General features: G+C 33.0%; 3 protein-coding genes across 3 annotated transcripts; all 3 read right to left on the reverse strand.

The window, feature by feature from the left end:
* On the reverse strand, window positions 1-4247 carry LOC100813774 (uncharacterized). The gene is made up of 4 exons (XM_003521312.5): window positions 4041-4247; window positions 3754-3929; window positions 1137-1332; window positions 1-425 (listed from the first exon to the last, which is right to left on the reverse strand). The coding sequence occupies exons 1-4, from the start codon at window positions 4105-4107 to the stop codon at window positions 193-195; spliced, it is 672 nt and encodes a 223-aa protein (XP_003521360.1). The 5' UTR covers window positions 4108-4247; the 3' UTR covers window positions 1-192.
* A 1327-nt stretch (window positions 4248-5574) lies between these two features.
* On the reverse strand, window positions 5575-7977 carry LOC100814304 (protein ALUMINUM SENSITIVE 3-like). Its single transcript, NM_001254536.3, has 3 exons — window positions 7529-7977; window positions 6656-6901; window positions 5575-6044 (listed from the first exon to the last, which is right to left on the reverse strand). The coding sequence occupies exons 1-3, from the start codon at window positions 7844-7846 to the stop codon at window positions 5733-5735; spliced, it is 876 nt and encodes a 291-aa protein (NP_001241465.1). The 5' UTR covers window positions 7847-7977; the 3' UTR covers window positions 5575-5732.
* Window positions 7978-10206: 2229 nt separating this feature from the next.
* On the reverse strand, window positions 10207-11884 carry LOC100814837 (dirigent protein 17). Its single transcript, XM_003521314.5, has 2 exons — window positions 11726-11884; window positions 10207-10950 (listed from the first exon to the last, which is right to left on the reverse strand). The coding sequence occupies exon 2, from the start codon at window positions 10926-10928 to the stop codon at window positions 10449-10451; it is 480 nt and encodes a 159-aa protein (XP_003521362.1). The 5' UTR covers window positions 10929-10950; window positions 11726-11884; the 3' UTR covers window positions 10207-10448.
* Window positions 11885-12379: the final 495 nt, after the last annotated feature.

Below are 12379 nucleotides of genomic sequence, written 5' to 3' on the forward strand. Positions count from 1 at the left end.
TGAAGTCCAAAAAGAGCCATATGAAAATGTGTAGTATGTACAGGTGATATGAACAACAACATATTGCTGTCCACTTTGACGACTATCTCTTATAGTGTAAGTTGCATGTCAAATAAAAAAATATTTTCTCATCCATTTTCTTGAACAAAATTGTGAGGAAAACCTACTGTACAGGGGGTATTTTGTTTGCTGTCATATTATAGTGCCAAGGCCGAGCTCATCCTCAATATCATCTCCTTCTTCAAAGAGCTTCAAAAACCGAGCCTGATCCTGCTCCCTCTTCCTCTTTTGCCAATACTTGTATGTACCCAACATTCCCAGAATCAATATGGTTGAGCCCAAAATACTTAGCAAAATGATAACTGCTACATTCATTCCTTTTTTATTGGGATTGTCATTCTCGGCAGGTGGTGCAGAGACAGAAACTACACACATGAACACAGTTTTTGCAAACATAAAATTGCAAATATTAGCAAGTATAGATGCAAGCATACACAAGAAAAATAATTTGGGAAACAACATGAAAGGTTGATTCAGAAATGCAAGGAATTGGAACAAAGTTAATTTGAGCAATCCCACTAATTCACAGATCCACAAGAACAAAACGAATCAACATTGAAGAAAAAAGTCTTTCAGACACAAGGTGATAAACTGATAGTATCAACACTAATCAAGCGTTATCCCACAAGGTGGGATCAGACCAAAGGTAATAATGTTGAAGATACATAGCATACTAATTTGAAGTTTAAGATAAATAATCCTATGCACCTTGTGTTCAATCAATACTGTTTAAGGGGCTGGGGGAGTCAGGATAACTTTTTATTTCTTTAGATTCTTAACTAAATCATCTGCTATAGTTAATTTAAATACTTAGATAATTGAGGTTACTTGCTCTCTGATAATTTAAATACTTAACTAAATCAAATTTTTAAAAACATAACTGCAAAATTGAACTGTAAGCACCATCTAGAGTTAAAAGAACCATCAAAGTTGAAATTGATTTCCTTTGATGACTTTATATTTGTTGCATTGGCATCATATATGTCACAACTACTATCACACTGTTGTTTGCAAAGTCTAATAGCATGATATCCGTAAGAGGAGTTTTCAAAGAAAAAAGGTAGCAAGAAACTCACCACCAGAAAAAGATAAGCACTCTGGACACAGAAAACTAGCATTGAATTCTTTTTCCTTGAAGTGGGCGTATCTTCCATCAGGGGTGGTAAAATCAGAAGGACACAATTCCCACTCATCAAACACATCATCTGAAAAAATGTCTTCCTCATAGATTCCACATCTCTTGCACTTTTTACCTGAGAAATTAGTTAAAGGCTGGAACCAAAAGGCAAAATCTCAGTAGTTGCTCCAAAACTAACACTGGTAATTACAAATGCAAAGCCGCTTGAATTTAATGAGTAAGCTTCAGGTTACTAAGCAAACCCCTAACATACATATAATAGTTGTTTTTTTGTAAGTAACATACATATAAAATAATGAGATGAGCTAGCTGCCTAAATTCAAAAATAACTGTTGTTTGGCTAAAGAGGCAAGGATTTCAATCAACCAATTTATCATAAACCATGTTGTTACCTGAGCTAAAAGCTGATGGGCCAGGTCATCATTGCCAAATAACTATCTAACCAGCTCAACATAACTGAATAATACCTACCAGTATTCTTTTGTAATTTTAACTGTATGCTGAGCTGTTATAGGATGCATCTTACCTCAGGGAATTGCATATTGCAATAGTCCCTTTTCACTAAATACTGTACAAGTGACATATTGCTGAATAATGAGAATAATAATTCATTTGGTTTGGTCACTCCTATTTTCTACAATCACTTTCATATGATGGAATCAGAGCTCCACTCATAGAGCTCTGTTGTACACTCTGACATGGATCACACAACTCAAACTAATGTTTATCAAACACTAGCAATGGAATTATTGATCTCTAGCAGAATCCATTATGATGGACCTTCTCTATTGTCGTGACTCCACCATTGAACGGAGCAAACTACCATGCCTGGCTCAGATCAATGCAAAGAGTGTTGAATGGGAAGAACCAATTCAGATTTGTCGATGGAAGTATTGACGTTTCATTGGAGTTAGGTCTATGTTATCAATCATAGGATTGTTGGATTATGAATGCAATAGATGTGTGGAAGGACTAGAGAGAATGACTCTCTCAAGGCAATCTCATTCACATATCTGAAATTCAGCAACAGATAAATGGATTGAAGCAAGGCTCAATGTCAGTGACTAAAATTTTCACTGAGTTGAAGGTTCTACAGAAGGAACTTGAGAGCCAAAGACCGGTTCCAACTTGTAGTTCTCTGGATCTAAGTTCATGTGTATCCATGAGAAATGCACACATGTTCCAACTTCAAGATCAAGTCATCCAGTTCTTAACAGGATTCAGTGACCAATTCTCTGTTTTAAAATCGCGAGTCATTGGTGGATCCATTTCCACCACTCCGTGGTGTTGCAACAAGAAAGGCAAGGAAATCTTGCTAATCTTGATGATTCAAAGGTTCTGGTCAGTGCAGTTGAGACTCCTTGATACTCGAAAGCCACAAGGCCAAGGAAGACGAGCAAATAGCAACAATTATATTGGAAGAAATTCGAACTGGGGTTGTATATACTGTAGGAAAACTGGACACACCAGTGAAACATGCTATAGAAAGCATGGTTTCCCACCAAATTATGGGAAAGGTGTTCAACTTGTAGCAAATGCTACACAACAACTGCAGAAAACTGAGTCAAAGGATGAAGTTATGGTTAATGAACAACTACAAAACAATTTACATTCAATCTTATTTCAGAGTCTAAGCTTTGTCATTTTTTGAGTTGTACTCTCCAATTTCATGAGTCTGAGTGCATTCTGCTGATCAAGTTGAAGGGCTATATCACTTGGTGATTGATGAAAATCAAGCTGAAGTTCTATGTGTACATAAAAATGTTTCTGTTGCCATACCTGAGCCAAGATTGCATTGTCACACTCCTGCTGGGACACTTGTAACATTAGAGAATGTCCTTAATAAGTAAGTAGTCTTTCTTTACTCTTTCCTTTCAGTCAATAAGAAGTGTGATGTATGTCATTATGCTAAGCAGAAGAGATTACCATATACTCTTAGTCACAATAAAGCTTCTCAGAGATTTGAATTGCTATATTTTGATATATGGGGTCCCTTGTCCATTGCTTCTATTTAATGGACACAAGTATTTCTTGACTGAGTTGGATGATTTCAGTAGATTTGTATACATTATATAGTTGAAATCCAAAGCTGAAGTAAAGCAGGCCAGCATCATATTTAGAATTTTGTTGTTATGGACTTATGGCTGAAACTCAACATGAAGCATAAGTGAATTAGATTCGTACAAATAATGGATATGAAATTCTGATTCCTCAGTTTTGTGCATCTAATGGAATAATCCACCAAACATTTTGTGTTGAATTTCCCCAACAAAACAGGAGAATTGAGTGGAAGCATCAACATAACTGAATAACTACCTAACAATTATTTTTCTGTAATTTTAGCAGTATATAGAGCTATTACGGATGCATCCTAGCTCAGGGAATCTTTCCATACAAGTGACATTTTTTCTGAACAATGAGAATTACAATTCATTTGGTCATTCCTAAAAAAATAAAATCTTATGACTTAGATAGGCATGCTCAATTAGCAAAAAATAAAAATCCAGAATGATCATAAACAACAGACACGGTTAAGGAAAAGCCGTAAAAAGAACCTGCCAAGACTCTTCACCCTTAAAAGAATATAAGAGATGTGGTTTTTTGATGTCAGGCAATTCAGTTTTGTTGTCCCCTTTGCACAGAAAATAGACAGTTGGAGTGGCTTTAAGCAACTCGTGGGTTGTGAAGATCTCAATCGAGCTCAGCGTCATGTCCGCAGATATAATCAATCCTGTGCTACCAACATGTACGCGTTACGTTGGGTTTCACCAAAACTATAAACACACAAATAAATAAAAGAATAAAGGTGCGAGTTTGTGTGAAGGGAAAATTGGAAAATAACCTGGGAAATAGGTGAAGAAGAATATGAAGGTGAAAAGAAGGAGAAGAGAATTGCGCGACATGGACATGGCAACACAGGTTGATTAAGGAAGGACCAAGGTGGAGGGACAATTTCAGATTCGAAGGTTAAACGACAGCGTTTAAGATTGTGGCGCGGGTGATCGCGACTGCTTAATTTTTATTTCTTACGGTCTGTAGTCTTTCTCTCTCTCTCAGTGGTGTATTTTGTTGTATAAATATCATTTCTCATTTTAAATCAATTTTCTGATAATCAAAAAATTTATGTAACATTTTTATTATTTATCTTAATCTAATAAGAGTAATGTGATAACAATTAAACTCATAAGATTTTCACCTCTCATGAATTTTTTTTCGTGGAAACTGTTTAAAAAGTATTTCCAAAAAATATCATTTCCCATAAATGATAATTTTTTAAAAATAAATATTAAACATAAAAACTAAAATTTCTGTCTAAAATTCTCATGAAACAAAAAAATTTTCCCTACCAAAGTTTTGAAGGAATAATTCGGGGAGGCAAAGGACTTGGGTTTTATTTCAGGTCAAAGTTGTCAAATATTTGATTAAATTTATTTATTTTACTGAATACATAGGTTGAGTTTATTTTTAAGTTTGATTATATAACTGAATTACATTTGATTTAGTTAAATTTCTCAACAAGTATTTATAAAAGTAAAATGAATCAAAGTTTTAATTAGTTTGAGTCATATGTAGTTTAAATTTTAAAGAAATTAGATGAAAGTATTTCTTTTATAAATAAAGTGTATAGATATATATATAAATGTTAACATATAAAAATGTTTAATTTATTTTATATTTTTATCTTAAAAAAAGCATTTGTTGATAAATTTATCTAAATTGAACTTTATGTGTATTTATATTAACTTAAAAAAATTCTTTTGATGATCAATTTTGTGTTAAAATTGATTGTATACAAATTATAAATAAGTTATTATAAAGAATGCCTTTTGAATTTAACAAATATAAATTTTTTTATATATAAAATATTTTTTTTCTGATCATGATATTGATAGAAAATAATTCTATTAAAAATTATCATTAATCTTTATAAAAAAATATAAATATACATAAAATGAATATTTCCTTTTCAATATGATTTATTCTAACAATATAAAAAAAAATTGGAGTTGGAAAATAATTTGATCCAGAAATATTTGATGTTTTAAATAAAAACCAATCTTTTTTTGTACTGAAAATAAAACCAATCTTGTTGAGTACCGTAATATTAAACTATGATTGATTATGTCAAAAAAAAAAAAAACAGATTGATTATAAGTAAGCTTTTAGGTTTTGATAGATATACATTTATAATTTATTATACATGCACATATAATATATATTAGTTTTCTCATTAACAATTGAAATAACTTAATTTATCTTTTAAAATGAATCGCTTACATTTTGATATATATGACGTGTGACTATTGAGAAGATAAAGCCTGTAAGTTTCATGTTTTTTTAGAAGATTGGCGTAGCTATATACGATCATGAAGTGCAATCAAATACCCGCGTATTTTTAATGAGCTAAATCCATATTTGAAGAGTGTAAGATCATTTTGATTTACACAAAATTCATCTAACCACTTTTAACAATTCAAAATTCAACAAATTCAATTCTACTGAACTCGAAATCACCGATTCAAGTTAGGTGGAATCAACTTGAGAAGACTTTGGTTTCCAATTGGTAGGCCTTGGTGAAGAATGCTGGCCAACAGAGGTATGTAGCCATTATGCTGCTAACAGTTGCTGCACCAATCATCATATTCATCACCACAATCTGTAGTTGAATTGCTTCCAACGGCGATGCCCCACCCATAATGAGACCAGTCATTGCCCCAGGAAGGGATATTAGACCCACTGTTTTGGTGTTGTCCACCACCGGAGAAAGGGCCAATATCAGAGCCCTTTTCACTTGTTCATGCGTTGCTTGTCGTGGGGTTGCACCAAGAGACAATGCTGTCTCAACCTGAAATACAAATTAATACACTCTTTCATTCATCCCTCTCAATTTACTCATCCACACCTATTACAAATAAATGTTAACCCTAAAGCCTATCAAATCACTTGTCGTGTGTGTTTCAACCTTATTATGCATGAAAAAAAATATTTCACTAAAAATGATTTGTGAGATTCTAGTCATTAACAAATTTAATAGATATTTTACATGATGATGAATTGATGAGAAAAAAAATCTTTAACTGTATAGTAAAAAGAAAAAATCATTGTACAAATATTTTTTTAAAAATAAAAACAATTATTAAATGATTGCACAAAAAGTAATAATTAATCATCAAAAAAATTATAAGGCTCCATTTCAAATTATTAAAAAATTATAAAAAAAAGTTTCATAAGTCAAATCAATTATTAACTATAATCTTCAACCAGAGAATTTTATTATAAATACTAAACGAAGAACTTTAAATTAGTGGTTGCGGTTAAAAGAGCTGGAGATTTTTCATTGACTTATAATTTTTTTTGTTTGTTGCGTGTGTGGATCTGTTCAAACTCAATGATCTGTTCAAACTAGTTTATAAATTTATTATTAGAAGGATACGGACGAGTACAACTAAGACATACCAAGTTCATTTGAGTTTTGATGTCGTCTCTGAGTCTTTTCATGGTAACACCGGTAACTGTCATTGAGTTCCCAACCATCATGCCAGCCACAGGTATGATATATCTAGGAGTGAAAGGGAACACGCTCAAAGCTACCAGCACCAACATGGTCACTGCAGTTCCTGTGAGAATGGAGGCCCCTGCCACATACTTCCCACGAGGAACATGTTTCGCACGCTGACCCGCAGTGTAACCCGCTATTGATACCTGCAAGGACAATTATATGCATTTTTTATCGATAGAAATTTAACAAGATACTCACTTATCTTATTCAATGTCTTTATAGACAAATATATACATTGCTTAGGAAAAGGCTTCTAAAATTAATTCATCTTTTATTAACTCTATATATGTTACGGATGCCATCCAGATATATGTACATGTACATATCACAGAAAGACAAAACATTAATCGATCAAATCAGGATAATAATTAATTGTTGGGAAAAATCCTTTTTACACAACAACGAGGATCAAAGGATAGATTACACACAAAATAACACCATGAATGAAACAATCTAAGAACACAAATTTAAATGTAATTCGATATCTTTTGCTTAACAGGAAGATCTCTAGAAATATATTCTGATAGAAACTACTTAATTCATACCAATATCATGGGTAAGCAAAACAAAAAAAATATATCATAAAATATTTAGTATCTCAAATAAGATTAACCGTTAGAGGTAAGACAACATAAATTCAAAAATTGAACTTTGTCATATGAAATTAATCTCTGGACATGTACATCCAAAACGAAGAAAATGGATATATAAGACGTTATTATGGAACATAAATAGGTTAAGAAATTAAGAATGAAGAGTGGAGTACAGACCATGAAAAGGTATGCTAGGAGGATCCATCCAGCGTTGTCCTGGCGGAAAATGAACTCCAACACAAAGCCAATGATAGAAAGTTGAATAAATGCCCTCACAATGGCAACAACCATCTCTAGCTCCAGCCCCAGCTTCTGGTAGAAGGACAAGGCCACAGCCAAACACACCACTGCAGTGGCAGCCACTGGCTTCACCATACCCTTCAGGAACTCCATCATCCATGACCAATCCGTGCCAACTAAAGGGACCACTAATTCATGCTGCAATGTGTGGTTCAGAGTTAGCATATTGGTTTTAAAGAAGAAATTAGATTCCATGATACGCTAGCTAGCTGGGGAGTGGAGGGGAGAGTAAACGTTGCTTTAATCACAACATGTATTATGTATATCTGAAAGGGCAAAGTCAGAAACGACCTTCCCCAGAATGTGTGTCACCACGTGGAGTCACTAACCTTTGCCTCTGGCGTGACACAGCAACAGATTCATTCCGATCAGCACTATTTTGGCACTTTCTTAGTTTACTTATCATTTTTTTAACTATTAAATTTCATTTCTGATCAATCACAATTCACGGCTAATATCATCGTGGGACCCCAGCCACATACATTATATTATTTTACACATTTTATTCTAGTTAAGAAAATAAATTGAAAAAATCAAATAAAAATGCTAAAAAAGTAAAGTAAAAAAAGTTTTCTAGAGTGTTCGGGAACTTTTTTTCACCTGCAAAGAATAAGAAATAGAGTAAAATAATTTTATATTGTGATTGAATTAGGATGTAATTAGTAATTAGATTATCAGTGTGCAATAGCCTATTTTCTCTTAAATTATTTTGCCTTTCAAAATATCGATCTCAAAGTTCAAAAACAAGCAATTGAATTTCATAAACAGTTATGCGTAGTGGGGTATTTACTAGTTAAACTTGCAGCTCAACCTATTGTCCAAATGCGGTTTGGAACGGCGCATGTTAGTGGAAGTATGACAAAGTCTTTCAGCTTTTTAGTTTAGCCCTTTTGAGTTCATTTTATTTTAATTAATTTTTATTTGTTTTAACTGGGTCGTGGTGAGTTTACGGAAATGTTGTGGCTTTCGTTTTGTGGGTCACTGTTATCCTTTTCCTTTTGGTTTAGGTACTCTGGATTGTGCAAGCACATGTCATCGCAGCTTATACATGTGATATTCTTTTTTCTTCAACATTTAACATGAATCTCAGTTCGTTCGATCAAATATTCTCTCAAGATCTTAACCGTTGAATTAATTATTCTGTTCTGGTATCATAATATTAATTATGTAAAGATCTTAATTAACTGTTGAATTAGTTATTCATAGCTTACATGATCAAGATCCCGGGTACAAAAAAAATCTGCAGGAGAAATAAAAGAGGATCTCACTAATGAAAGAGAGGAATTGTATCAAAACAAAATCCGATACATTATTGTTTTGTTTCTATTAAAAAATATAAAACAAAATCTTAATAATATACGTCACTCTTCAGATGTCAACTATCAATTAGATAAATTGTACTCTTATCTTTCGTCACATTATGTTTTTACTTAATGTTTGGTTTAAGATGATGAAAGCCTTAGTTTTAATTTTAATAATAATAATAATAAGACATAATATTGGTTATATTTTGATGAAGATTAATGACTTTCATGTACTACATAGTTTAATGACTTTATTCAAAGCGTTATGATACACTCCACGTTAGTTATTCGTACTTTTTGTGTGTTTAGAGTTCCTATTACATAACAGCTCTTCTAATCAATATAAACCTCTGTATTCATCTTTCTTTCCTTTATCTAGTTTATTTAATTTAACAATCAAGGGAGCTGAACTATGAAAAACTGATTTTGTTTTTATTCAATACGTTTTCATAAAATTGGATTTCATTCATAGGACAATACTTTTAATTTGTCTTATAAACATTGTTAGATTTATGAACTAGCTTTGCCTAGGTGATTTATTATGCTTGATTAATTTGTTAATTGAATAGTTAATTACCCCTCATTCTCTAAATTCCCTTTATCTGTCTTTTCCTTCAACTCAATATTGTTAACAGTTTACAGAAAAGAGGCGAACTGGGGAAGAGAGTCGAATATAAACACTTGCAAAAGAAGTAAAGAACCTTACAGCTCAAGGTTCGCTAGGCAATCAGCACGTATCTATACACTTTTCTTTCAGGCTGAGGGCAATGGAAAAAAAAAAAATCAGTTGTCATAAAAATAAAAGGACTACGATGAATCCAGAAACAACCCTTTGTTTTGTTCAGGCCCAAATAGTTGGTTTAGAGAATCCTTTATATGTCAATAATGTTTTGACTAAAATAGTTGCTTTTAGAAAATCCTTTATATTTGAGGAAGGAAGTGATTCTCACTCAAGTTACTTAAGAGCACCAATACATATACTACATCAGATGATAAGGGGAAGGCAAACTTGACCTTCTGATTTCGCGTCACCTTACGAAATAAAGCTGTCATTTCTTTGGCGCAATAGAAATGTATATATACTCGTATAACACGAATCACATTCATAATGTTGAATCAAACATGCTAATTCTCAATTTTCTAGTTGTTAATAACATAAAATCTTTGACTTGATTCTTTCCTTAATCTTTGGTGTTAATATATTGTTACGAGGAATACTATCTTGCAACTATATTTACACAGAACAGAATATCATAGAAAATCTTGTTGTTGCCATTATAGTAATGTAATTCACCAGGTAAAACAATTTTCAATCATCACTACAACAAGCTTTGTAATTCTCCTTGGGATCAATTCCCTAACTACAAAACAAACAGTCCCCACTGCTGTAACAAAAATAAATAAATTAATTGCTCTTTCAGTTGAGCGTTTTCAGAACTGTTCAGCATGCTATGCAATTGATATCTACAAACCACTAAAATTTCATCTATGATCTACTTTCCTTTTGTTGTACTTCTTTTGATTTGGGGATTTTGTGAATGAGCAGCTTCCTTCTTAACAGATTTAGGAACAGATTTCTTGTCTTTTCTGACAATCCTCCGTGCCAATGCCTTGAGCGGAACTGTAACGTCCAAAGGAAGAAGCACCTCTTCCAACTCTTGCCAATCAAGATCTTCTGAGTCACCATCTTCATAGTGAACCCTGTACCACCCAGAATCTTTGTCGAAATCAGTTACCATACCTGAGAAATATCTTCCCATAAACCACTTTTGGACATCCCTCCCTTCAAACCATTCACCCAAACCTGAAGGCGCATGCATTTCAACCTTGCTTGAAGCATTACCGGGAGCAATGGTGCAGCCACCAGGGATTATGTCAGGCACCCCATTAATTACAATAGCAGGTTCTCCAGGTAATTCATAAACCCCTGCTGCTGAAGCATTTGACTGCTGCTTAATTCCATTGTCTTCCATTTCAAAAATAAGTTCCCAAAATCTACGGAAAAACAGTAAACAATCAAATTATGCATGAAATGATAATCTTGTGTCTACACTCCAAAGCTTTATGAAGATTGTGGCTCGGAACATGATTTAACAAAATTAGTGTTTGACAAAATAAATCAAAGAACTAAACAGATCATGCAAAACATTTCAGCTCCTGCAAAACTACAACACACGAGTACAACAAAGGATTCATATTCCATTAGTATAAATCAAGGTTTTAAATTGTGGTTTAGTTGCAATCCTTGATGTTGTGGGAAATTACAGATGAATGCGGCCAATATGACCACAAAGGCAGTTGCCGAGACCTCAAAATTGCGGCCAGAGTCGTGGTTGCAGAGCCTGACATAAATGTTAAAAATGTAAAAAGAACAAAATTATAAAAATACAACTAAAGGTTTTTGAAGCCTTTGCGCATCTAACATGGATACATGTCGAAGACTCAACTACTGGTTAGAAGTGTATATGCTTCTTAGCTGCAAAAATTGCGAGAGTTGTTTTATTCAAGATAATGTAAAAAATATAAAGTGAAAAAGATGGTGCAGGAATAACAATTACAGAACCTAAAATGGATCAATTTGTTTTGCCTTCAATAGAGAGCCTAAACCTCGTTAAATCTCGTTTAGATTCTATGTGAGATTAGAGAAGCACTCGAATTGCACAAAAGTCTCACTATATCTCTGATTTTTTTTATTTAACAGAAGTAAACTCAATTTGAGTGTAGTGAAATGAATCAAAGGGGAAAGAGAGTAATATCGCAAGACACGAACCTGTGAATGACCAGCGACCTTCTGGTGTGTTGTTTCGGTCATCCGAATGGGATTTGCAAACCGCACTGTCTCTTGCTCCTCGCACGCTCTGAAAACCCTAACAAGAAGTTGGTGCTGACTGCCGAGTGAGCTGTGACAAGGGATTATTTATTTTTGGATAAATAGTAACTTTCTTGTTAGAGACATATTTATTATAACTATCCACGTAAGTATTAATTTTGTGACATTATGGTGTCGTTAACTTTTTCCATATTTTTTGTTTATTCATTTTCATGAGTAAAAATCTTTTTTATTTCCATTTTATTAATTGTATTATTGGCACATGCATTATGCTTTTGATAAAATTATATTATATATACCAATTAAAAAATAATAGCATTATTAACACATATATTTGTTTTTTATCACTAAATTCAAAAGGAGCTTAAATAATATAAACTATAAATGTAAAATTATTACACTGTTGATCAATTAGATCATTCTTAGTGTTTGATGTTTAAGGTGGACTATGAAAAATATTATGATTCAATCAATGGGGAGTTTCTAATATATATGCTTCATAAATTGAGCTTTTATGAGAGATGGATTGAGGGATGCTTGGTGAGTAGTAGAGTTACGGTGTGGTTAATGAAAGTCTGATTAAGGAGTTTGTAA

The sequence above is a fragment of the Glycine max genome, chromosome 3 (assembly GCF_000004515.6).
Source record: "Glycine max cultivar Williams 82 chromosome 3, Glycine_max_v4.0, whole genome shotgun sequence".
In the NCBI taxonomy this organism is placed as follows: Eukaryota; Viridiplantae; Streptophyta; class Magnoliopsida; order Fabales; family Fabaceae; genus Glycine; species Glycine max.

Coding starts and splice junctions, on each gene's coding strand:
- LOC100814304 (NM_001254536.3), bottom strand. CDS start 7,846: ATGGAATCTAATTTCTTCTTTAAAACCAATATGCTAACTCTGAACCAC. Junction 6,902..7,528: donor TCCTAGCATACCTTTTCATG/GTCTGTACTCCA, acceptor TTGTCCTTGCAG/GTATCAATAGCGGGTTACAC. Junction 6,045..6,655: donor TCAAAACTCAAATGAACTTG/GTATGTCTTAGT, acceptor TTTGTATTTCAG/GTTGAGACAGCATTGTCTCT.
- LOC100813774 (XM_003521312.5), bottom strand. CDS start 4,107: ATGTCCATGTCGCGCAATTCTCTTCTCCTTCTTTTCACCTTCATATTC. Junction 3,930..4,040: donor CTTCTTCACCTATTTCCCAG/GTTATTTTCCAA, acceptor TTGGTAGCACAG/GATTGATTATATCTGCGGAC. Junction 426..1,136: donor GTGCTTATCTTTTTCTGGTG/GTGAGTTTCTTG, acceptor TCATGTGTGTAG/TTTCTGTCTCTGCACCACCT.
- LOC100814837 (XM_003521314.5), bottom strand. CDS start 10,928: ATGGAAGACAATGGAATTAAGCAGCAGTCAAATGCTTCAGCAGCAGGG.